Here is a 27,439-nt window from a genome sequence, read left to right as displayed (position 1 = left end):
TGAAATCCTGGAGTTTTTTCCACTCAGCTTTCTAAGCGTTTTATTAAAGTTCTTTCCAGCTTGCTTTCACTGCAAAAGCTAGGACTTAGTGAAATGAACTTTTTAGGAATATGGGAACAGACTTTGCACAATTACTTTTAATTGGCCAGGAAACAGAGCTTCTGAAGTTCCCTGTCCTAGCGAGAGTTTAAACAACCATCACACAATTAAACAGAATAAACCCTTTGAAAGTTTTTGTTTGCCATTATTTTCTTCAAAATTCTAATAGCTTATAGCTTCTGATAATAGAAGGTCCTAGAAATCACTCTAAATCACTCTAAATTCCAACAGCAGACTGTGGGAATTGGTCACATATAGGCTTCAAGGCACCTCATTAACTGGTGTTACAGGAGCTTTGCCATGGTTTATTTTAAACTCCTTTTAGACACTCTTCTGGACAGAGTCGATGAGTATTCATAAAAAAAATGTTAATGAGTCAGAGAAATTACTGTTGGTTTGGAGGATTCCTCCTTGTTTTCTGGAATAATAATTTTTCTTCTTGCTGGCATTTATGATTCAAACAGTGCACTAAAAAAGAGGTAGGAGAGAATGGGAATTAAGATGAATTTTCACAAACATACATTAGAAGCAGAAATTTTGCTGGTCCCTTGAAGTTGCACAACCTTTATTTATCCCCAACTGCAGTTCTGTTTATGTTCCTTGTGTCTTAAGACAATTTAACATTAATATGGATTGCATTGGCAGCCTCATTGGGAACGTGTCAGCAGAGAGAAGGAGGCTACAAGATGTATGTGATCTCTAAATGATCATAACAGAAAATGAAAATAAGTGTTATTTTTAAATGAATATTGCAGATGTGGAGTTAGTTTGGCTTTTGTTGGCTTCTGTGTTTGTTCTTCTTTAACAGAAGAGGTTATTGTTATGGTGAGACTTTAACCGACAGGTAGTTTTCAACCTCCTCTCCTTGTCCTTGTACTTAATTTACTGCTAACTTCAGGTTTTTTCAAGATGCAGAGAATGGCATAGTCTCTGCACTGGGAAAGCCTTTTAACTTTTAAAATACAAGTAATGTCTATAGCAAGAGACCAAAATCAGTCACCAAGCAGGCTGTGCTCTGCAGTGGCTCATGTGTCCAATGCTATCAACTCAGTGAAGGGAAAAGAGATGCTCAGCTGCTCAGCTGTCATTTTGTGTCACAGATTTGATGCAACATTTGATTCTTGGAAAATACAAAGAGTCCTGAGAGCAGGCAATCGAGTCAGCAGGTCTTGGTCACTTCATTCCCCCTTGCCCTCTCAAGGAGGGCCACGTTTCCTAGAGAGTGTCACAGCCCACAGAGGGATAGAGCCATGCACCAGGAATTTTGAGTTGGAGGAGACCAGGAATAGTTCCTTTCTTGCAGGTGAAGAAAAAGAAACCATGGGTTTTAAAGGAGAGATGGATTACTGGGGAATTTTGTTCTTTTTCACATTACAGTGCTGCTGGATAGACCTTCAAGAGCAGCATTTTTGACACTGATATTTGGACTTGGGTGTGGTGGTACCAATTTAGACTGCTTAAAGGAACTGCAGGTAGGCAGCCTGGTATTCAGAACAGTATTTCAATCTCAATATAGCAAGCTTGTCTTAAAAAAATTTTTTTTTAATTCTTCTGACTTAATCTTGCTTTATTTACTTAGTAGGGGTTTTCTTGATAAGGAATGACAGATTTGGCACTCTGGCTCTTTTCCCTACTCTGAGAGGTAGCGCTTATTCTGTCATTTTTAAAGTGTGAAGGGACTTGCCCTCTTGTCTACAACATGTAAAGCAGGCCAGAAAAACAGGATTGCTGCTCCTCATTAGTAGTTTGTCCTGGTTTGGAGATTTTGTCTTTGTTCTCCAGGCAGCAGAGATGCCTCACTAGCAAAGTTGTGTCTGTGTATTTTAAAGCAGAATAGTAAACTAGTTCTTTGTACTTAGTCAGACAACCTGTTCTGAAAGGAATTTAGGGACATATCAATTAAATGAAAAAAAAAAAAAAGGGAGAAGATAATCTGTATATGAAAAGGTTTCATTCCTTTGTGACTAATGATCAAAAAAACTCGTTGTATTGTGTTTCTTGTTTCAGCTCTAAAAGCTGAAACAAGAAATAGAAAAATTCATTGAGAAATTCTCCATGTATGGAGAAATACATTAAGAAACTCTCACTTATTCCAGATGGACAGACTTATCTCTTACTGGCTTTCTGCTTTTGATTGACTCCACTTCTCATAGTGCTGTGTGTGCATGGAACAGTAGTGTAGATGTATACAGAGAAATCTGTGTGTACTGGGCTTGTCTGCTCTTCCTTTTACTTCTGACCTCTGCAGTCTCTGCAAGCACCTCTTGTGTAAAGAAATGGTGTAAAAAATCCACTGCAACAACAAGGAAAGATTGCTTAGAAATTTCACACAAAGAGTTCTGTGTTCATTTCAAACCTGAACCAGCTTTTGTGCCTGTTCACCAGAGTAGGATGGGGAGTCAGTGTAGGAGGGTCTTTCTCAAAAACCAACAAGGTCTGTTCATGGGCAGGTGGTGTTGCTGTGGCAGAGGAGCCAAGTGAGATCCTCCTCATCCCATTATTGTCAAATAGCAGCAGGACACGTGTGGGCGTGAGGAATGATCAAGAATTTTCTCTGACCACCAGGAATGTCCATTCCTCAGAGAGGAAAAAAAACCCAAACTTATTACAGGCAAGTTGCATTGAATGTCTAAAGCAAAGCGCAAGGAATCATTTTTAGTTATTGTCTAGTCCAGCAAACAAACTTACATTTAAGCATTTGAATTGTACCTGCTATTATTTAGATAGGGTTTAGGTTTTTTAAGTAACCTCCTAGTAGCCATTCTATTCTTTCCATGCTTCTCCACTGAATACCAACTGTGTTTGACATAGAACTGGTAATGCAGATTGTACATTAATACGGACTGTGAGCTGAATGAATGTGGACATAATTGATTCCTACCCTGAACTGGAGCTATTAATTACCTAAAACAATAAAGCCATAATAACATTTTCTGTGTGTATATATTTTGGAGGGGAAAAAATGAAGAAGAGAGATAAAGATACGGTTATTGCCTTGACATTTTGGTAATGAGATTTTATGCTGAGCTGGAGTTCAGGAAAAGCACAGCAAGGGAAACTAATAGAAAATAGTAAGGAAAAGAGCAGAGGTTGGAAGGTGCAAAGGGCATCTTTGAGGTGCCACACAATTATGCTCATCTCCTCTGTTGAGCTTCCCCTGCTTGCCTGTCTGTTCCTAACATCAGCTCTGAGGTGGAGGGAGAGAATTGCTGCAGTGATTAAAAGCATCTAGCAGTTAGATGTCATCTCCATAAACAGAAAAGCATGTGTCACTGTGGACTACCTAACAATATTGTTGTTTATTGACAAACATTGCATGGGAGTAGATAATAAAAGTGGAAGCTGATCCTCCTCCTTTTTAGTTGGTCAGTGTCATAGATGTCTCATATCATTCTTTCTTATCAGTTGTTGCTTTGTTTCCTCTTTTCTGTGTCTTCATATTTGATTTTCTTAAGGTTAGCTGAGAGGGCAAGGGCTTCTTTTTTTTTCCCGTAGCTGAAGAGTTTTCTTCAGAATCATACAGCTATAAAATTAGGATTAAATAGTTATGATTTATCCTGGGAAAAGGTCAGCTTCTCTATCTTCCCTAGAAACACAATACTTTGGTTTGTAAAACAAAACACTTTTTCTAACATAGTTTTGTAGGACTGTTGTACATATTTTCTGTGAACAGATTCTGAAAAAATACTCATGTGCTTGTGGCAGCACATATAATTACTGTTAATATGTTCAGTAATATTTAGTTGGGCTATCTTAGGTCCTTCTCTGTAGCCTGATTTTTTTCTGTAATTATTTTATTTTTTCCATGAATAATGAACATTACAAATTTTAAAGGAAATGAGTTGTTGAATCATAAAGAAACATTTTATTAGAATAACTGTTGATTGTCTGTTCATTGGAGTCATTAGTGTTGTATGAAAGTAGTAACTGAGAAAGAAGTAAATGAAAAAACCCCTATTATCTAAAAAAGTTAATGATTTCCTCACCAGGACTATGTGCAGTGGCTTAGTCTTGGTTACTTTTACATCTATAGCTCATTTGGTACTTGAAATATAAAATTTCTTCAGTAAGTTCTTCATAGCTGAGTATTAGATCTGGTTATAAAATTTCATGCTTTGTATAAATTAAAAGGAAAAACTGTCTTAATAATGGGAGTGAAATGAAGCTAACCACTGTAGTTGATGTGCTAATATGCTGGGGGGGGAAAAAAAAGGGGGAATTAATTTGTCACTGTAATAAATCGTTAATTTGAAAGCAAGAGAGCTTATGCCAGTTCCATAATTAACTGTAAATGTTTCACCCCAAGGACTTTGTTTAGTACAGGAACTGATTGAACAGGAAAGACAGAATAAATTCACATAAATCAGTTCTTAAAGCATCTTCTGCCCAAACCTCTCCTCTCCTTGTGTGTCCCAAGCCATGTTCCATCAGTAATTGCCATCCTCAGAAAATAAGTGTAATCTTGATTTATTTTGTAAGGTTTGAATTTGTGTGTTGATACTGATACTGGGCTCTGATGTGGGACTTCCCAAATCCATGAGTCAGAGAGTTTGCTTATTGAATTCCAGTTTGACATCCAGGTTCAGCCCTTACTGAGTAATGGTTCACAGGAAATACCATATTCAATCTTGGGTCTTAACTTCAGGCTGATTTTGGTCACTGTGAGAAAGCTGCCTTCTTCACTGTAGCTCCTACAGGTGATCTGATTTACATATATACAAATATTTATATATTTACATAAGTTTTCATGGTTTTCACAATGTTTTTATGGGAAGGAGGGGAGGGGTGAAGTTATACCCTCATTTGTCTCAGTACATTGGACCACAGGAATTGGGTGCCTTCTACAGGAAGCTGGATAAACTGTGAAAAAGCAAAAAACCTAATAAATCTAAACAGGGTCGCACGAGGATGTGACCCATTATTTTTTATTTATTTAAAATTTATTTATTTATTTATTTAAAATAAGCTCAGTAGTCTCACTTTTCTTTGTCAGTATTTGTTACATGCTTTACCTGCTTTAATTATAGAGCTAGAGACACTTCAAGAAATTAATTCCTTGTAGACCCCTGTGTCCTTCATCATCTGCATTAATACTCATCTAGGAAGAAAAGACGCACTAACACAAGGAAGGTGTGGTTCTCAGAATGGGAAAATGTCACTGTCACCACAGCAAGGGTGGAAAAGAGACCTTCACACTGAAACTGTGTTTTATAAGATTACTTGAAAAAGTCTCTTTAAGTATCTCTACATCATTATTTCAGAGACACTGTTGCTTCATTCCCATGAAAGCTGTGCTTCTGCCCTGATAAATCCCTAAAATCATCCTGTTATTCTGGAAATTAGGTGAGAGCACTGGCAAATAACAGCAAGTGGCTGAAAACAGCTTTCCCTGCAGGAAGCTGGGCTAGAGGTCCTGAGGTTGTAGATAAAAGTTTGTTTCTATCTTTAGGATTGAGGAAGCAAATGGATCCTTAAGGGAAGTATTTTCTTGTATGTACTTTTGAAAATATTAAGTAAAGAATAAAATCTTAACTCTCTTTAACAGCACATATAAAAACCTAGATGTTAAAGACCAATAAGTATAAATTGGCAAAGGGCTGCTAACTCAGCTCTTTTTTGAGGGATCAGAAGTTCAGATAGGAAAACATTAGTTTATTGGATCTATTTTACAGCATAGTGCTGTGGTAGTGATTAAATGAACATTACAGAGCAGTTTTCCAAATTATTTAAGGACAAAGGCTAAATCAGTTTATACTGGCTTCATTTTCTCACTAGCCAACGTAGATACTTCGCTTTTAAGTTTTGGACACTATCAAAAATAATGCACATAAACTCCTTTTGCTAGGTTTTTTTTGTGCTGTCATGGAAACAACAAATTTTTTAGTATAAATAAAAGCTTTGTAAAATCATATTTATAAGAGATGTAATTTGGGACCAAATTTACCATGGTCATGTACCCTTTTTCTGTTGTATTTATATCATCATTTTGAGCAAAGAGGAAGGCAGAGGTTTGAAAAAGAAGGTTCAGACTTTAAAGAATTGTGTTCCCTTTGTGAGATTGAAATGCAAAATAAGCCAAGAACTACAAATTCTTCTTCTCTGAGGGTTTTTTTTTGTCTGAGTATCAGTGCTCTGCAATTCAATATCCACAGAATTTTCCTGTCATTTCCTTCCCTTTAGGAGGATACCCTCTTTGCTTCATTTTATAGGTCACAATTCTAAAAGCAGGTAAATTTTTTGATATATGATTTCATGATTCTAGTTAGTGGCACTTTCTACAGATAATAATGATATTTCATTAGTGCTTATACAGAACAGCTCTTGGCTTCATTAGTGTGTCCTTTTAATCCAGAGGCAGCTTGATGACTCTGTGGTCATTTTCCTCCTTGTCCTTTTTCTTACGACTTTCTTCAGTTTTCCTGCATGCTTATACAGCAGAGATGGCAAAGTTAGAGCTAATTAATGTGCTTGAGAATATAAAGGAAGCTTTTCAGAGTAAAGTGAAGAAAATGTGTTACAGTTGCATCAAATTGATCACTTTATTATCTGATTTAGTGCTTCTGTAGGTGCATTCTCAGAACAGAACTTACTCTGATGTAAATAAGCCTCAGACAGTGTTCAGTCACCATTAATAAAGTTTGAATGCTGCTTAAGTGCCCACATGCAGCTCAGCTGTGCAAGTGTTGGACTGAATCTAGGACCAGAAGCCCATTGAGGAAAAAAGGACAGCATTTGAAATTATTTTTAAAATTCCCTGTTACATTGTATTCCATGTAACTGTGGTAGCACATTTCATAATTGTCCCTTCCAATGTTACCTGCTCCTATCAAGGAGCCATCCAACCTTCCACTTACCCATTTATGATGTTGACATCTTCCTGTGTTTACACTTCTCCCTAGGACCAGAGGAAGAGCATTAAAAAATGTGATCACAATATTTTTTCATGTAGGTACTTCAGCTCGCGGGTCTGATTTGCCTTTTCAGTGCCTTCATCTGCTCAAATATGTATGCAATTCCAAAAATAAAGAAGTACACACACACAAAAACAAAGCTGAGACCTCCAAAGGAGGCTTATTTTTTTTCAACTAGGTGATCCAAAAGTATTTATGCTTTAAATGCCTTTTGAACAAGTGAAACACAGCTGTGGGGAGTCTTGGTGTGTGTGTGTGTCTGAGGGAATACTACAAATGGAGCATAATGAAAAGCCTGCTTCCTCCAAAAGAGGTTTTCTGCTTAGAACATGAAGTATTCCAAGATGACAACACTTATTTCAATTTCATTTGATGAAGGAATATGAGCTTTCTTTCTTTTCTAAGTAAGTGTCTGTCCTCCCACTGAACCAAAGTTATCATGACGCTTCTAATCCGAGCTACTCTCAGATCAAACTTGGTTTTGGGGTTGGGAGATGCTTCACTGGTATTGAATTCCAAGTTTTTTGTTGTATTTTCTCTCAAAATGAAGGCAAAAATTATATTAATTTCTTTAAAATGTCCAAATATAATCATAAAACCTGTGATAGGTTCTTGCAGGAGAAGTTTCCCATTTGGTTCAGTTATTGCTCAGTCATGTGCCAGGATGCCGTTGTTAGACGTCATAAAAGTGCAGAAATACAGTGATAAAAATGTCTTTTATTGCCATAAATGCTAAAAAAAAAAAAGTGCCATCTATTAGATATTGTAACATATATCCAGGAAGATTCATATTCTGACAGCACTGTGATATTGCTCTGCTTTTATCTTCTTTTGCCCAGGGGAGAGTGAAATAGATACACATTAAGCAATTTTGATGGCATCTCTTTCCATTTTGGAGACAGGATATCGTGTGCAGAGGGTCATGGATCAAAGTTAGAATCTTCTTCAGTAGAATGAATTTTCTATGATGTTTACCAAGAAGATTTTCACTTTTGCAGGATCCTGTGAAATGCCAGGTTTGGAATTATAACTCACACAGAGGACATTTTCACACGTACTGAGATATATTCCTCATCTCTTAGGAAAAGCTGACAGTGTATAGGATAAGATAGGGTAGATGAAACAAATAGGAATAAATTTGTGGTGCATGCATATATGTATACACCAACTCTGTGTTGTGGGACAAGAGGAAAATAAGCTCATTTTGTTTAGTTTTCAGATAGCTGTATTTGTAGCCTATGTTGCAAGCATCAGACACTGCAGTAATGAAGGTTTTTAATATGTTTGCAGGATGCCAGTGCAGAAAATGAACGTGAATTTCTCATGATTGCTTAGAGCTCTTGTCTCTCACACTGAGCTTTAATTCATATCTGTCTCTCATGAACATTAACACGTAACTATAGAAGTGCCTTCCTTTCCCTTCTCTGAATTTCTGGTTGATTGCAGATGAGATTTGACTTTGGATTTTTTACCTTTTTTACTTTTTTTAAATAATTCACTTGACTCCTCTAGACAAAATTCTTAGTGAGCACATGAGAAGTGCTGTGAAAAGAGGTGATACTAAGGCACTGCCTACCTAAGTGACAAGAAGTGGGATAAAATGCATCACAACATCCCTAACTACTCTTGCTGTGACAGCCAGATGGTCTCTTACTCAGGAGGGGGCCAGTAACCAGCAACACTGAAAAAAACATAGGAGAGAAATACTCAGGAAAAGCACTTAAATATCCACCAAGGGCTCTGCTGGTGCATTTTTGCTCTGCCTCTGAAATGTTTTTCCTCATCCTGCTGCTGCTTTGAGGATGGAGATCAAACGAGGCATTGGCAGATGAGCAAAAGTGATGACTCCAGGCAGAGATCTGGGCCTGACAAGGACAGAAGTGCCCATCCCCAGAGGAGAAGTGCAGATATGAAGCACAGAGGGAGAGCAGTTGTGGAAATGCAGTCAGGTGCAGATATTTAGCAGTGTCTAAGCAGTTGTGTTTAATTGCATGGCACTGTGCAGTAGTCAGGTTCCCTTCTTGCTCACAAATGGGAAGTTCCTGGCTGGGGCATGTGGGAAAAGCTTTACTCATTGCTGTCCCTGACTTAGCTTTGGAAATGGCTCAGCAAGTCACCTGACATTTGACATAGCTCTACTGTGTTGTGCCAGCCTGTCTGTCTCAGGTAAACTGGGCTTTAATGGGACTTCTGATGGGCCATAATTATGTTCACACATTCAGAATTTCACTTAGGTCTTCATGACAGATATGTATCTCTCCTACTTGCTGCATAATAGAGTAAAAAATTATCTATATTGCTATAACACTTCTTCTATTTGCATTTCTTCCTTTTTATTTATTTTTATTCTTCTGTGTGGATAAACTTTGTATACATGGGGGACTCTAGGAATGACCACAGAGGACTTCTGGTGTACTTGCTTCCAGCTGAAAATATAGCTTTATAGCCTTGTTTTTCCTATCAATCAGTCTGGAGACAATAGTGCTCTATCTTGTTGATCATCCCTGTGTAAAGCTCGTGTATCGCTTCGAGGATTGTCTGGATATTGGTTCTGTCAGTTTGCTTCTATCACCATCGAAAAGCAAAGACCATGTGCCCATAATATTAATAGTCGGAATAGGAGAGATATGTCACTGTTCTGGTTCAGGTTAGTCAAAAAGATGATTGAAAGAATGCTACAAAAATGCAGTGCTTAAAGGTAAAAAGCTGTTTGACAGTACCTGTGGGAAAAAGGAATGTGTTGCTAGAAAATTTATTACGCTCTGTAATGTGTCTTTCATAATTTACATCAAGGTACCTGTACCAGTAATCTCTTATACATATGACTTATTTTCTCACGTAAATAATTTCATCAGCTGAGTAATCACATAGACTTTAGAGGAATTGTTACCATGAGTCAAATTATGGCTGTTTATCTATCTAAAGTAAAAACAGAACAAGGCAATTACAATTATGGGTTTGGCTTGTTTTGCATTAAAAAAAATAAAGTTGTAATATGGGCTTAAATTGAATGGCATCAATATTTTTTATAAAAGTTCAAAAGGCCTTTATTTTTCTATATAGCTCATTTTGCTAAGGCTATAGTTGCTTTCACACACTTAAAATGCAGAACTAATTGTATTTTTAACAAAGTGCATTCTGTTTTTCCTTTTCTGGAATGTGCAAATCCTCTTAAAGTCCTTCCAGTCATTTTACTTTTCTCCATCAAAGTTTTCCAATTTATGTTTAAAAGATGATAGCAGGGATCTAATTTAAGCCTCTTAGTTTAAAAAGCCAAAAGAAATGGGCAACTGTTCCACAATGAAAATTTGAGAAACAATTCTTAGCAACTTAATCCCTATAAATTATTGAACTGTACAGAATGTCTCAAATTACACTGTGCATGTTAAATGCTTCTACTCTTGTGGGTTTTTATGATTGCATCATTTGCCTCTTCTGCAATTCCTCTGTATTTTCTTTCTGATAACAAATGAGAAGTGTTTTAGAATATCCATACTTGATGACTAGAAAGTTTTATCTTTTTCTGTAACAGAACACATATTGGCTTTTTTTTTTACTGATAAAGTTCTTTTCAATCTGTTAGGATCTGTTCCATTTTAGAGTTGATCCAATGTCCCAACTGCAGTTGTGTTCAGCTATGCTTGAGCCTGTAATTTTCGTATGTTTGTTATCTCCAGTGTCTGTGGGATAGGTATTGCTTGGACTCTTTGGATCCAGATGCAATTTCTCTGTGAAACCAGCTTTTAAACCAGCATCAAACAATGATGAAAAACATATAGATTTTCTCTCTTTATAGAGCTGGAATATATTTTAGCCTGTATCAGTTTGTGCTGAGTTGTTATGTTTCTGTTAGCTTAACCATTAACTGCTAGAGAATTGTGGTAATACAAAGAGTATTATGTATTCACCTTGAACGTCAGTTTTTAATAACCTTCAGTGACATATATGAAGGATTTCAGATTGAAGGACTGCAAACAGATATCTAGCCAGAAGGGTTTATTTGGAATGATTAATCTGAACTGTGTTGCATGGTTGATGTTAGGACACACATGGCTTATAAAAATCTTTAAATTATGGTCTGGGTTTATGTAGCTGACTGGCTGAACTACTCTCAGAAGAAATAGCTGAATTTTCCAAAATTTAGAAGTACTTTATTAGGAAAAATTAGAGCCATTTTGAGAAAAAGAAAAGGGAGTTGTTTTGATCCATGCCCTTTATAAGACTCAGTGAGTCCTTGTGCAGACCTTCCAGGCTTGCAATGCCATTGGACCTTTAGTAAGAGTGATCTATTTTGTTCATCTCTTGTGAAGCACAGGAGCAAAAATGGCCACTGGGCTTTGGAATTTGGTGACCAGAATGTTCTCAATATGTTTAGAACTGATTTTGTCTTTTGCACACGTGTTTTTGAGAGCTTGTTTTTCATAGGGAGCTTCAAGCCTGCAGCCAGTTAGAACTCCATTAAACTGCTCCTGATTCTTGAACTCCTATTACAAGAAAAAAAAGCTTTCAGCCTGTGTGCTTGGAGAGGAGCTGAATGCTAAGTTTATGTGCAAGTCAGAAATGGGGGCTATCTCACTTAAACCTCTGCCACTGTTGTTCTCTGTAGATATGTGAAATGACAGGAGAGGCACCACCACGAAGCTGAAGAGCAAAAAGAGCTGATGGCTTTAGTGATATTTTGTCACTTGAACGGCGACCTTTGTTAATAATGCCTGTGATAGGAAAATGAAATACTTTCTGTTTCAGTAATGCCAGTCTGATGCTTGGCAAAAATTGCTTTTAAGGCAGACAGCAAAGAAGAAAAAAGAGCAGCACTGTTATATTCTGTAGTGTATGAAGTTAAACATTTTCCCTGATAGGCAGTCAGACTAAATCTTGAGTTTACTAACAGATGCAAAAGGAGTTGAAAGCACATTTCCGTATCACTAATAAAATAAACAACACACTGCCAACATAATCAGGGCTGGATTTTCAAGACACTCAACTTATATTTAAAATCCTGAATGGAATGGGCAAGTTTTCAAAGGCACTCAGCATTCTGCAGCCCCTCTTGAGGAAAATCTGAGCAACTTACAGATGCCAAACAATTCAGAGGGTCTGGCTATAAAGTATTCCTTTGCTATTCTTTGGGGGAAAAAAAAGAGGTAAAGGTGAACTAAGCCTTCTGTTTTCCATTTGGAGACATAAATTCAATCTATTTTTTTAATAGTTGCTAAACTTTAAAAACAATGACACCCACACTTAATATTAGAAAACAAACAACAAGAATGGGCCAAAATTAGTAGATTAATCAGTATTTTATTAATTTGGATTACTGGTGCCTTGGTTGGAGAGGAAGCTTTTTTATGGAAAATGGCTGGTCTTAAGAAAACTGTTGTTATGGCTTTAGTTTTTCTGTTTGCTTGCTTTTAGGCAATAGCAGTCTAAAATTATTTGTTCACACTACCAAATAGCCCTCTGAATCAGGCACCCTGTTCTGCAATTTCTCTTCTCTACTTCCAAACTTCAAGTTCTTCCTCAAAGCCCACATTCTTTAGCCTCTTTCTGACAGTGATTTCCATCCTAATTGAATATTCTTTTATTTTATGCTGGTGTAAAGAAAGTGTAACTGTACTACAATCTATGGAAGTACTGAGATATAAAATCAAGTAGGGATGAAAAGGTAAAGGTTATTTAAAATAGAACCTTTATATGATTCCTTTACAAGTTTTATTTAATCAATTTTCCTTTCGCTGAGTGCAGTCAACCCATAGTAATGCACACTGGGAAGACTCTTGTGCCTCACAAGTGTATTTTTCTTCACTCTTATCTGTTCACTGCCTTACTAAAGTGGTAACTTTGGTTAATCATGATTCTTAACAGGTATATTTTTAAAGAGGAAGTAAAAATGAATTTACATATTTTTATATGAGCTAACAAAGAAGCATACACTGAAATTCTGACAGGTACCATTTTATCATCAGTATTCTTTTTGCAGCCTCCAAAGCTCTCTTTACTAGCAGACATGATACTAAGGCGGACTTAAGAAAGGTCCATCGTCAAACTGGCATTCCTTTTTCCTCTACAAATTAAAGCATCGAATTAATGACTGTTTGTCTGAACTTCTCATGTCACATTCACAGTTTGAAATTTTTCTTCATATTAATAAGGCTTGGGATAAATCAGATGCTGCCTATAAAGTCTGCAAGAGGTTAAAATTAAGAACTGAACTTTTTATTCTGCTTAGAAAAATAATTTATATGTGCAGATGGAGTGACTGTAAATCTGTGACAATGCTTCATTAATCCCTGACTTTCACTGTTGTGGAGAGATTCTGGCCTTGGACAAGGCAGTTGCAAAAGCATCAAAATCAGCAAGGCAATTATTTTCCATCTTTTGGAGGACTTGTCAACAGCCTTCAATCTTGAGTGGGTTCACTAAAAGGGTAACTCCTATATGACTGGATGTAGGAGATGCTGAGGTGTTTAAAACAAACACCACACCTGGGAGAAGTCTCTGACTCCACCTCTTAATCCATAAGAACAAGGAAATTGTGATACTGTGGTGTAGATTCAGGCTTCTTATGTTTGGTTCTTTAACTTCAAAGGTGATGACAACCACTTTGATTCAAAGCCCCTGTCTGGACCAAATACTTAAGTTTTCTACTTCAATTTCCAAATAGAATTCAGCTTAAAAAGAAAAAAAAAAAAGGCAGAAAAAGAATGACATCTTCAGGGGTCAATTTAGTACTATCACTATAAACAAAATCTAGTTCATAAAAAGAAAGGCAGGTAGAGGCAACCACTCAACAGTAATGAATCTTAATTTCTGTATTTCCATGACAATTTGAGACACTTTTTTACTTTGAAATAAATAGTTTCTAGGTGGAATGTACATTATTGTTCATTAAGAATACCATTTTTCTGCTTTCTTGCAACTGTCTTGCAGTGCAGGTAGGAGAATAGGTCTGAGTTAAAGCCAAGTAGTTTCAGAACTTAAGAAAAAATAATGTGGTGGTTTGTTTTGGTTTTGGGTTTTTTTGTTTTTTTGGTTTTTTTTTCCAGAGTTGATATTATAAACACTTTTCAGAAGGATAATAGGAATATAAATCAAAGCATAAATTTGGAAGTAAGAAAACCAACTAAGAATAAAATAACCCTTAAAATGAAAGATCCATAAATTGCTTATAGTTATTTTATTTTAAACCTACAGTCTACAGGCTGACTTCAGAAAGATACATGGGTTTAGACACCTATAAAATATACATTATTAGCTTTTCTCAATGATTAAGGAAATGAATCATTTTTAAAAGGCCATTTCTGCTAGACAGAATGTGTTTTTATTTTGTGTTCTCAGTACAAGCCTGTGGTCAAACTCACTGAAGTATTAATGCTGTCTTTATTTACTTTTATTGAATATTTAACTGTTTTCTTTAGTATGGGGCTGATTTCTGTACTTTAACAGCCTCCATCTCTTAAAATCTTAGGACAGAAGATACAAAGTGTTTCCTGAAGCTTGACTCATTTCAGACATAGTTATGATGGCAAGCCATGTCAATATAAAACTAATTATTCAGTGGAGTAACCCAATGCTTTTAGTTTAAAAGTGTAATCTTTTGAAATAGATCTGAAAAAGTGGAAAATTGATCAAAAGTTTCAACTATTTATTTTTAAAAGAAATACATTTTCATAAGACAAACAAATGAAGCCGTGTCAGCCGTATCACCCATCCTTAGGAGGAGACTCGAAGACAATTTCCACCTGCCCCCTCCAAATGCTGTAGAAGCTTGCTTTCTAATCATTGGTAAATGTCTCTGTCAGGTTTCACCCAGTAGCTGGTGTTTTATTTGGGGGTTTTTGGGTGGGGTTTTTTGTTTGTTTTTTGGGGGTTTTTTTGGGAGGGTTTTTTTGGATGTTTGTTTCTTTGCTTTTTCTTAGAAGGAATGTCTGGGAAAGGAATCCCAGAGAGAAGTGATTGTCCAGAAGAACATAAATAAGTATAGTCACATGTGGTTTATTTTTTTTTCATCTTTCAAGAGCAGAAATGAGTAGAGATTACAGTTAGATTACAAAAACACTGCCTTTTGTAAAGCAATATTTTTATGAAATAGCAAATATTTTTATGAAAAAAGCAAAGATTTTTATGAGCTTTAGTTTCTGGTGCGTAAGAATGAGCTTTATAAATCAACAGCTGATGTCCCTACTGAAAAGCTCAAAGACTAAGAGTGAGAGCACAGAAAGAACTTACTGTGGCACCATAAGGAAAACATAGAGCAAGCAGCCTGATAAAATGGTGGTGGTTTTATGAACTAGAAGTTTGAATGAGGAACAGTAAAAATAAGCATAAACTTACCTGAGGATCTCCATGGACTAGTCCTATGGGTGTTTAACCTAGTACAATATACTAAATAGTACAATTCCACACTTTTACCTTTCTAAACATCAGATAAGTTAAGGTAGTCTTCAGTTTATCACTTACCTTTCTTTGCTATTCAATAGTCTTTAACTTCCATATTTTGCTTTACATATCAGTCCTTGGGGAGACATCTGTGCTTTTAGGGACTGTTCTGTATACTCACACTAGTCCAAAGCTAAAATCTTTAGTTAAACGTTGTGTTAAAAAATGGCCTCTGACTTCTTGTGTTTGATTGATTGTTGGTTTTTGTTTGTTTGTCATTTTCTTGCAGAGGGGGAGAGAGCAGGGTTGAATTGGAGTGGCTTCCTGTCTCACATGTGTGTATTGGAAGTCTGTTTTTATCATATCTTGTGATCTGCAAATTGCTATGCCGCTGAGGGAGAAAATTAGGTTAAGATATGTTCACCTGTAAAATAGCAGTGGTGACTTGAAGAGGCTGGTCCATGAAAAGATATGGACAGCAAATCTAGAGGTATTGGATGAAAGCATTTTGGCAGTCTTCCATTTGGAAGAATGCAGTCCAGTTTGTAAAACCTCATATTAGTTTGCACATGTTGTAGGCAGACGGTGTTTGGGAAAGGTTAACAGGAAGTTGGTATCCCAGCTCAACTCTTCGGAAACTTTCTAAATCACTTTCTAAATTATTCCAGTATCAGCCATTCCCAGAGCCATAGGTTATGTAATGCCATCTTGTTGGCTTTTGTGGAAAAAACAATCAAATGGAAAGCGTGGTTTGCTCTGTGGTGGTCCAGCAGGAAGATTCACAGTCAGTACTGCAGATACTCCTGGTGGAGCAGAAAGTTAACGGGAAAGCAAGCTCTAGTTTGAGACAGTTCCCTTCAACATTTTGACAAAGGAGCCATGGCCTCTGGGTGCCTTGTCTCAGAGCAGCCCCAGCTGTAGCACAGGTACACCAGGAGCCAGGGAGCTCTCCTCTGTGTGTCAAAGAGGGGATACCTGAGATGGCCTGGTCCTGTAAGAATCTTTGCTTGCATGCAGCACTGCTGCTGCCTTGGGTGTTTGCAGCCTTGTCTGACTAGTTGCATATGTGCAGGGCTAAATTTTGAAAATCCAGAATGGTTTTCCTGTATTTCCTTTGTGAAGGAAAGGAATGATCTTCCTTTATCATCTGTATCTTGCAGTTTTTACCCACACTTTTGAGCGCACAGCTATAGGAAAGAAGCAATTTAGATAATTTTTGATGTAATTTTCCATTAAATGAAAGGAATGCTTTTCCTTTATGATCTGTGTCTTGCAGTTTTTGTCCACATTTGTGGGCCCATATCTATTAGAAAGAAGAAATGTAGATAAATTTTGATGTAATTTTTCATTAAATTACTTGGGATTTTTTGATAAAAAGCCTTTTTTCTTTCTTGCTTACTACTGCACATGGAAAAAGCTTGCATGCTCGCACTACAGCTGCTTTACTTGCTTTAGATTGTCTTGCATTTAGGCCATTTAAAGGTTTGAGTGTGAACAATAGAAATAGTTATGACAAATTGTCAAGCTCTTCCAAAGATTCAGAAGTTCTGGAGTTGCTGCCAATGACAGATGATTTGTCCTTGCTCATCACTTGTCATCTTGGCAGCGTTTTTGTGCTCTCTGCTAAATCTCCCTCAGTGTGTAGTTGAATTCTTTAGAAAAAGAAAATTAGTTTCTGTTTCATCTGTGCTCGTGCTCATCAGTTCATTAGCATCCGTGTTTCACTAAGTGGAACACCTTCCTCATGAAGCATGAGTTTGATTTATTTTAATAGGGTGTTAGGAGAGCTGCTGGAGCTTGGTATGAACATATTTCTAAAGTTACAAAGATGTTAAGAATGATCTTTTGTATCTGTTGCTGTGGATTTCTGTGACTGTGCATGAATAGCGCTGCATACTTGACAGGCTGTATGCTTTGTTGCAACTAATAAATCCTTTGCAAGGATTTATACAACTAATGGCAATGTTTTCATATACTCAAGTGTGAATTCTCTGTGTCTGAGAAGGGGCTGAGTGAGTAGAGAGTTATTTTCTTTTTCAGCTTTTCCACCATTTCATGAGGTCTGTTTCAGAACGGGCATGTTAACTTGCTGCTTTGAATCTTAATAATGGGGAATTATGTGATATGGCATTATAAATAATTGAATACCAAGAGTCTATAGAGGAAAAATGCTGAATTCAGAAAAGTAGCTTTCTGAAGGAGTTGGTTAATAGGCTGTCCTCTGCTTGACACTGATTTAGCTGTCTGAGACAGGAGGGGGTCAGTGGCAATGGGCATTAAACTTAAACACGGCTCCCCACTTCACCCTGGAGCACTGCATGCAAGGGCTCAATGGAGTAGCAGAGATGGCACCTCCAAAGCACAAAGTGTTTTTTTGGGGTGGTGGATTCTTTCGAGGATTTCCCTTTTAGTAAATAAATGTGGTCTGAACTGCAGAACAGTCAATACTGAATTAATAAATTCCGCTTCCTTTAGCTACTGGTAGACCCATTCATCACAGTTAAGAAAGCAACTTATATTTAGAAGCTCAAAGGCAGCTGTCTTGGGTTAGACCAAAGTGTCTAACTCCAAAGGTGGCTTGAATGCTAAAGGAGCAGTAATAACAAGGTAGGGATATATGATATTTTCTCCTAATGCTCTCCTGGCCAGCAGCTCTGCTTAGCTCCAGAGAGCTTTTTGCATTGACCTATAGCTTTGTATGTTTATTAACCCACAGCATGTATGATTTCCCCTAGAGGATGTGTGAAATGAGAATTTGTCAAATAGGTACATGGTTTTCTTTGTTTTAGAAAGTGTCAACTTTCCTCCACTTAATATCTTTGTAGAATTTTGGTGTTCATCCCTCATTAGGAATGCATACTCTAGTTTTTCTCAGTTTTATCTTAAGAGGTGAGCTGCATAAACAATAGGTTCACCTGCCTTCTGTCTTGTATGGAAATTTCCAATCTGTCCCTTACCTTTTGGGAGGGAACAGCACTGCTTCCTGTCACAGAGCCAGCAGAACCAGTGATGAACCTGAAACTTGCATTGTATTCAAATGCTTGAGGTCTTGAAGCCCCAACCTCCTACACGCCCCAATCAAGTTGTTTTATTGCTTCTGAAATACAGGATTTCAGATTTCTTTTTCATTACTGCCCTTATGTACTTGCAAGCATTATTCTCTACATTCATTTTTCCCTGGCACAGAGCACAAGTTCATGCCAGCTCATTTGATATGCATGCAGATATGAATTTCAACCAGAAAAAGATCACTCAGATAAAAAAATACTTGTTTTACAGTTCTGGGCATATTAGGCATCGAAGCCTGCTGCAAAACTGCCTTTAATACTTCTGCTGTTTGTGCTTTTAAGGTTATGGTCAATTTTAAGCAGACCTAGCCATGCTTTTTTTTTTTTTTTTCTCTTCACTGTTATTTGTTATCATCCCTTCTATGTGAAAATGCAATGGCTTTTTAAAGTAAAGAGAAAGGCAAATGCAGGAGATAGACAAGGGCATTCTGGAACATTGTGTCATGGCTGCAAAGCCCTGCTGTGTGCAAGTAATGACTGCTGTACTGATGAATAATTGGATCTAGGTTGTGTTACTGCTGACTTTAGACAGTTTGGGAGTTTTTAAAACTGATTTATTATAGTCTTCTACTTGCAGACTAGTGCTTAATAGCTGCTGATGGAGATAATCTTCTGATAGTAAGGTTATGCATATGATTAGTCTTAGAATTTGAAGAAAACTTCAGGATTGAGCAACTTTTTCCCCCAGGCATCAAAACTGAAGGTGTGCATAGCATTGCATTTATTTATATTTGTAAAACAGTGGATGTGCCAGTACATTTATCTACACTGAAAAACATAAGGAGCACAATAATTGGAAAATATGGGGAGGTTATTAATGATGATAATATTATAGTGTCCTGCAGTTCCTACAGATACAATCAGAATGTACGCTGCCAACGTTAAGGTCAAATAAATGGACAATAAAGGCCATGCTGGCAGAAGAGAAGTTAAGGAAAAGACTGAGATGCAGCATTTTGGTGCTGTTGAAATGAACAGCTCTTTTGAGAGAGATGAGGCTGAAGGACCCAGGGATAAAAATAAGGCCTTGAAATCTCAGCCTAATGCTGAGTCCCAGTTCAGATGTAAAGCTATCTTAAAAATCTAGCAACTTTCCCAGGGCATTATCAGTCATCTTTTTCAGTGACTGTCAATGCCAGAACAAGCTTTGGGTAGATGGGCTAAGGAAAATGCCAAAAAGCAGCTTCTTGCAGACTGAAAGGTAAAGTGAATTTTTAAATCAGGGGCTATTTGCAGCCCATCTAAACTTAGAATATGTTTGAGTGTCTCTGAGTGCACTACAAGTTCCAATCTGACATATGCTTTCTGAAGATGTTTTTAGTATTAAGTAGATTCATGAATGCATAAACTTTAATGGATAAAACATGATCTTTCTGCTGAGGGGTTTCAACTGTAACTAAAAAATGGGTTAATTTCGTCTTGTTATTTGAAAATTGTGAATAAATCTGTCACAGGTACCCTGAGCTGTTTGAAATAATGTGACTTGTGAGACCAGTCAGCCTCCACTGGCTTAAGTGGTCTGTGAGTGTTCCGTAACAAAACCAGTGACACTTAGGACCATATGCAGTTGAAAATACATTCTCTGATTGAAATCTGAGAATTTGGGCAAAGTAGGTACTCAAAAGCAAATACTTATTAAGAAACTAAATGAACTGAAACAAAAATGGGAGATACAATACGTGAAAATCTGATCAGCTGAAGCTTCAGGCACAAAGAAGTTATCTGGCTCACTTGTAACACATTAATAAGAAGTGAACAGAAAATGTCAATTTTCATTTTGTGGGTTCCCTGAATCTGAATTTTTGGTTGGCTGCCATTTGGAAGCAGAGGAAAAGCTTAGGAGCCCTTTGTGAAACACAGTTATTGCCATTTTCCTACCACCACTGGGAGCCTTGACTCGAGGGTGTCGCTGGCAGATTGCCTTGGGGCCACAGGAGCCTTAGGAGACCTCATCTTGGGCAGAGCAGTTACAGCAGGGCAGACCTTCCCGGGAGGACATCCCAGAGCCAAAAGTTAGGAAGGACAAGGTTGCTAGGAACCTGACAAGAAATCAGAAAACATGCTGGCTGTGCTGCCTTTTTTCTTTTTTTTTTTTCTTTTTGTATTTAATTCTGCTTGCTTTCAGCAGAACTGTATGTAGACTGACTAGCAGAATTGTTCCTGCTTTAGTAAGGCTTTGGTTTGTTCTGTTTTATGGAAAAATTAAATGACAGCTTATGTTGTGAATGGGATAAACTTTCTATGCTTTGGAAGTTTATGTGAGGAGCAAATGCTCCATTGAGGATTTTGTTACTACTCTGTCCTCTTTTGACCTTTTTTGGTTCCTGGGTGAGTTTGTATTCCAACTGGTTTGTTGTGAGCAATCTGATCAGAACAGCCATGTCTCAGTTCAAGCATCCTGGCTCAGTCTGTTGTGCTGCCTCCTGTCACAGTTACTCAGTTTCTGTCCTATTCTCTCATACATGCTGTGGGAACACCTGCAGTGGAGAATGCAAGAAAATGTCAAAGCAGCACACCAAAATATCATGTTGATTTAAACTATGGAACTCCTCATAAATTAATGTGGACTCTGATTCCTGCTAATGCTATTGAAGTTTTCCAGAAAACTGAAGTTTTCCATTAGCAGCTATGGCTGCTAATCCCCCTCATTTCTGATGGGTGCTGTGAGAGTTTCAAATAAGGAATCAATCATACACTGCTGCTCCTGCTTTCCCTTTACCCAGGTCTCTGCAGATCAGAATTTCCAATCTTGCCTTAGCATTCTGCTAAACAAGCAGTGACCCCAGTTCTAATGGCCTTTGAATTAATAATGAGGTTTATCAGTGTGAGTTTTTTTCAATGCTCTTAAGATTTGTGGCCAGTTAAATTGTCCTCCTTTGGACATGGCACAGTATAAATTGCCGCCATCCTTGGCAAGTGCTGTTTCTGTTGGTTGTCATTAAAAGCCAATGGTCCAAGTAATAAGAGGCCAGCACTAGGCATCTAATTGAACACTTAAACACTGTCAACCCCAAGATTTGTTTCTGGTTTTCGTTGGAGTTTTTTCTTTTTTTTTTTTTTTAAGGTATATTCAATACAGTTTTAAGCATCCAGTAGTTTTGAGTTGTGAATCAAGATGAGCATGGTAACTATACAAGTAAAATTGAATTAATCTGTGTTGAAAACTTCTTGCATGTTAATCCTAATTCAATTTCATGTAGAAAAAAAAAATAAATTTAAGGTGTCTAGCTTTTTCCAGAGTTTGTTTCTGGCCTCCCTTTTGTCAATGATTTCTTTCCTACCTAATGAAAGAAGAGCAAGTGTATTTTTATCTTCTTAGTTTGCCCTGTGAAATGGATTGAAAAGTGACTTGCCACAAAAGTGTAATGGATTCAAGGAGGGACAGGACTGAGTGAAAGATGATTAGAAAGCACATGTTCAGTCCAGCATAAAGGCAGGTCATGGACAAATTTTCAGCAAAGGAAAGGAGAAGATGTATGAGAGGAGGATGAGAGACCTTCTGTGCATGGAACCTGAGACAGGCTATAATTCATCATCCCTGTGACAGCCTTCTTTCTCAGGAGAGCCCTTTCCTTCCTGCTCTTTGCACTTCTATGAACTCTAGCATTTGTGATGTGGGGTTTTTTGGTTTGGGATTGTTTTCTTTTTCCTTAATTCAGAGACTTTCAGGGTAGGTATACACTGGAAAGGCCTTAGAAGCAGGAAATACAGAAATCGTACAAAAGTCACTCAATATTCATTTTCTGCCTTCCTCTCTGTTGCTTCCTCTCAACACACAGTGCTAAAGCAAAAATATTTTCATTTTTCTCCTCAGTCAACTGAAACATATTCTTTCCTGTGATGCTGGCAATGAAATGTATTTCCAAGTTTAATTGACAAGTCAAACAATAACACAAATGCTTCTGCAGCATGGTGCTAAAGGTTCTCTATCCTCAGTTCAATAGCAAAAGTTCTAGAGAGCATGTGCCTTAGTTTTTGTCATTTGCAGAGAGCATCTATTTAATTTTTACTTTTTTCTGGCTTTCCCAAGCAAGCTGACTGATGGCTGGTTTGTTCTCTGTTTCAGGTCGTGGAGACTAATTTGGTTGCTTTTGACTGTCACTGGATCATTATAAATGAGGTAACTGTCAAGTGAACATTGTTGTGAACCATGAATCCTGTTTTCAGCCTTACAGACAATATTCATGCTGATTCTCCCTTTGCCAACAGGAAGCAGTAGCTATGACAAAGTTCAAGCACAATGAGGGAGTAGATGTTGCTTAATAAAAGTAGAATGACAGGTTCTTGGCTTTTGCTGGTTTTTCCTGCCTGTTTTAAATGGAAGTTCCTCTATGAATAAATAGAAAATAAACTGGAAAAAACCCCTTTATTTCTAAATATCTCGAGAGTTCACAATTGAGCTGACTGTTTTCACAGGATTTGTAGGGCCTTTTTTATTATGTAATCTTTTTTGGTGGAGTCCTTGCATTTTGTTTATATTTCAATGAATTTTTTTCTTAATTGAAATAATAATCATAATAATAAAATCCCATGTTTCCCTTTGCTTTATGAATTCTCCAAATGTTCTGTGATGGTTGATATCCAAACCTGTTGATATTAGTGGGAGGCTCTTTGATAGGCTTCTGGATTTGGTCATATGTAAATGTTCCTAAAGGGAAAACAGTAAGTTAAATTGAGATTCTGCTTTTACACTGTGAAATAAGTTCTCCCATGAAAGCTTGTCAGCTAAAATATGACAACTCAATATGTGAAGTAGTTTTGTATACAAAGTATTGAACACTGCAGTTCAGGTTTGACAGCATTCAGGTTTTTGTAAAATAATTTAGGTGGGAAATATCTGGATTCCCTGAGCAGATGACTGTCTCCTAACATGTTAATCATGCAACTCCTGTATATTCTCAGAATAAAAGACTGCATGTAAATTCCATGTCATAATACCTGGATTTACTATCCACTTCTGTTTCCATACCTATTTATTGGATTTTCATTAGTATGCTGTGCTAAACTGGTGGAGTTTTAGCCAAGTTTTTTTTGGAGAAAAATATGTCTCTGGAAATGCTGTGTAAACAAACCAGGTCCAGCATAACTATTAGTTTGGTCCCTGCCTTGCTCCTGACCAGGGCTGTCTGTATTTTCCAGCACTGAATGGGGCTTTGCTGGGAGAGAACCCAGCTTTAATCTGCAGGTGGTCATGTGAACCACATACATGTTTTCTTTTTCATGTCTGAATAAACTAGAATTCACTTCAGAGTAAACAGTGAGTATTTTAAGAGCATCGACTGAATCTAAAGCTGTCCTCTATAATCAGTAGATGGGACAGCAGTTTCTTAGATAAAGCTCAGATTTTGGCTTGCTGTTAAAGTTAAAGACACTGCCATTGATTTTTTTGTTTTAAATGTTACGTGCTTTCTAAAAGATCTAAAGAAGGTGCTTGCTTTTAGCTGTTTCTGTTCCTTCACCCTCAAAAATTACAAAACAAGACTGAGGATCCATTCCTAGCATATATGCTTTCTCTTTGCTTTTTATTTAGAAATTAGTGTCTCCATGGGAAAAAAGAAAATCTGCTTTTTAAGCATTGTTATTTGCACATTGCAGCAGCTGAAATGGCAGAGCAATCAAAGTGGTTACCACTCAGCTGCCTTCTCCACTCCAAAACTCTTTCTCTGGGCTGCAGTCCCAGCAGCAGGAAAAGCTGAATGATCTGTGCAGAGAAATACACATCATCCCTTCTTAGTTTGATAGTCTTGTATATGGAAAAGATGAAAGCTGTGATTAAATTTATTCCAACAAACTGCTCTAAACCATCGTCATTAAAGTCTCTGCATCTCATTCAGTAATTCCTCTTTTCTCTTTCAGAGAAAGTGAATATGTTTAGTGCTATCCCAGCTTAATCTGCTTCTGGACCTAAATCCAAATTAGGTACTTAGGTAGCTTTCTAGCTCTGTTTGTTTAAAAATGCAAATAATTTCAATATTATGTGGATGCAGAAATCATATTAGCAATAAATAAGATCAGTAGATAATACTGCAGCAAGGGTTCTGCTTTGCACAATTTTTCCTTGTCACTATGCTCAAATTAGAGGAGAAATCTACATGTTTCCTGAGTGTTTGATGCTGGGTAATTGCTTATTGCAATGTTTTGCCAGTTCAGTAACGAGATTGCAATGCCTCTATTTGGCAGTGCAGGATTTGGAAATGCAGAGATTTGTGGCCCTCTTTCTGTGTGCTACATAAACCAGCTATCTTTATGTCCCAGTCTGTCTGAGGTGGTCATCCATTACCTGCTGATGGCCCCAGCACCTCCATATGACTGGGAGATGATCTCAGAGCTCTGCCCATTTTCTTGCTTCTGTGAATCTTCTGTGACAGCTTAGACATCAGTGCTTGAGTGCCTATATTGGCTAAATGACACTGTCAAATAAGTAACTAACACTGCTTCTCTGGTCTCCTAATTTGAAATTCTAAAATGATCTATGATGGTGAAAATGTGTTATTCCGCAAATTGTGCATCTGATTCAAATAATTCCTTGCCTTGAGATAGCAAAAGAAGTTGGAATTGTCTTTCCTTTTCCATCTTTGTGCCAATGGAATGCAACCTTCTTACCAACTATAGTAATACAGTTTTGTGATCAGAAATCAGTTTAGGCTTTGTGAGGCAACATCTGCTATTTTAATTGCTCAGACAAAATGCTATAATGCCTGCAAAGAGTTCCTTAATTTTTATTGTCCCATTACTTGCTACCTTATGCAATACAGCAAATTTTCTTGAAGAGTGTGTTTCATAATGTAAGTGTGGGAGGAGGGGGTTTGTTCCTATAAAATGAAAGAATTCATAATTTGCTAAAACATAATGCATCATATTAGACCATAGGAAATAATGCAAATCTCTTCTGATCAGTATAGTAAGCTGAGAAAATGCTCTCCAAAAATATGTTCCTGTTTCTTCAGGGCCTTAAAGCAGATGTTACAGTTCTTTATTTAAAATTTGCAGGAGTCATAGATTTGAATGTAGTCATGATCAAATATGTCTTAGCAAAATGTGAGAATGGATTTCTCACACTCTTTCTCCTTCTGTCTGTCTTTCCTTGCTTCATTTCCTCTGCACAATAGTAAATACAGCTTCAAAGTTCCAGTATGAAAAATTATATTTCTTTCATGACTCTTAATTCACTACTGTACAGTAAACGTAGATTCTATCTGGTGGAGCCGAAGAAGGGGCATTTGTATGATTTTCATCACTTTACCTTGCTCTTTTTAAATGCAAGTAATGTCTTTTTTTTCCATTTTAAATCATGTCTCTCTCGAGCATTTTCCTTTGTTAAAACATTTAGGGTTACCTTACTATTATCTAGCTATACCTAAGGCTGCCACCAGTTCTTCATTGCTATTGTTTACTCAAGGACACTCCCAAACACTGTGCACTGCCTAGAGTTGGAATAGGGAGGTGTAAATATCAATGCTGCTTTACAAAGGATTGTTTGGATTTCATCTGCTATAATGTGGTCAGTTCTGACCAGATCTATTAGAATCAGAATGGAATCAGTGCACAGGAAAGCTGATTTGTGTAAGAAGAGAGTGGAAAAAGTTGGCTCGGTTGGAACAAAGACTAAAAGAGGATGTGCTCTCTGTTTATAAACACTTACAGAATGTGAATAAATGCATCATTGTCAAGAGCCAAAGGACAAGGTTGACACAAGAACAAATGAGTTCAATTTGTGCTTGAGTAAACTGAGGTCAAAAGTTGTTAAAATGTTTCTAATTACCAGAGGCACCAGAGTCTGGAAAAACTCCTGCTTGATGAAAGAATGAAAACAACCTCCAGTCTCTTTTAAAGACCAATTTATGGGAAAAGGTCCAACAGGTTTGCCCAGCAAAGCACAAGAGAGGACTGGGGGACCTACAAGGTCGTATTCAAAGGTTTTATTCTTTTTGATGAAGACTGTTTCCTAGGAGAGGGCTTGTCCTTGCCCCAGGTATTCACCTTGTTCATCATGTTTCAAGCCCAATGCACTCCACCATGAGTAGGAGTGTAGAGCATAACCATGTTTCAAGCTTGAGCAGTTATATCAGGTCCTATAATCACAGCTCAGTTCCAGGAGCTCGTTTATATTCAACATTTTCATATATTCAACATTTTCATAATAATTGATAATAGTGTTAGAGCTTCACTTGAACCCTTACATTTTCCACTGGGTTGGTGGGTCTGAAATGACACCCTCTTTGGAACAGGTGGGCAACCAAGTCGCCAGCTCCTGGCATTAGTGAGAGCTAATGCACAGATGGAGAGAACCCTGCTTTCTCCAACATCTTGGATTTTTTTTCTCTGTGAAAGCTAAAAATTAGTTTCTCCCTGTCCTGTCAGGTTTTATTCATCCTTTTCTGCCAAGCCTACAAAACATAAGGGAGATACATAGGAGCAAGTGATGATGCAGTTCAAAATCTGCTTTTGGAGAAACCTCTTGGAGGTTCATCCAGCCATGCTTTTACCTCGACTTCTCTGTAGAAAGTGCTGAGAAATTTGAGAAGGGCATAAATGTTCTCTGGCGTGGGCAGTGGCAGCCTAGAGGCCTTAAGCCACCCTTTTTTCCTCTGCTGAGTTTTGGATAAGGAAGGAACACGCTCCTCTCTGAGTGTCAGGATTTTCTGTGATGAAGTCCTGGTATGCACTGGAAAATAGTGTGTGTCCCCTTTATTATAAATACTGGAACCATCTTCTTGGCCCAAAGTAAAGATATTTTCATAAGAAAAGGTATTTTTGCCTTTTTTCAGTGCTTAATACAGGAGCATGTAAATAAATTCTTCCCCTCCATGTATCTCACTGCTGGTACAATTGCTCTGTGGTAAATATTAAGTCTCTGCCTGGGCTGCTTATCTTAAAATAATGGGACAAATATTAGATGTCCAGTATGTAGTCTTGATTTCCATTGGAGTCGTGCCTTATATGTCAAGATGATTCTCTTCAGTTCTTGTTTCCTAATCAATCTGT

General features: G+C 37.4%; 1 protein-coding gene across 4 annotated transcripts in view; it reads left to right on the top strand.

Annotated features, from left to right (window-relative positions):
- Positions 1–27,439, top strand: part of GRID2 (glutamate ionotropic receptor delta type subunit 2) — a 678,620-nt gene that overhangs the window by 439,635 nt on the left and 211,546 nt on the right. For all 4 annotated transcript variants that reach the window (XR_009114469.1, XM_058024557.1, XM_058024555.1 and 1 more), the window contains exon 5: positions 22,521–22,574. Coding sequence is in view for 3 of the 4 variants with exons in the window: in XM_058024557.1 (XP_057880540.1) it covers positions 22,521–22,574 (54 nt within the window). In the remaining variant the exon portion in view is untranslated. The remainder of the gene's footprint in view (positions 1–22,520; positions 22,575–27,439) is intronic.

The sequence above is a fragment of the Melospiza georgiana genome, chromosome 5, assembly GCF_028018845.1.
Source record: "Melospiza georgiana isolate bMelGeo1 chromosome 5, bMelGeo1.pri, whole genome shotgun sequence".
NCBI lineage: Eukaryota > Metazoa > Chordata > Aves > Passeriformes > Passerellidae > Melospiza > Melospiza georgiana.
This window is presented reverse-complemented; position numbering and strand designations above follow the sequence as displayed.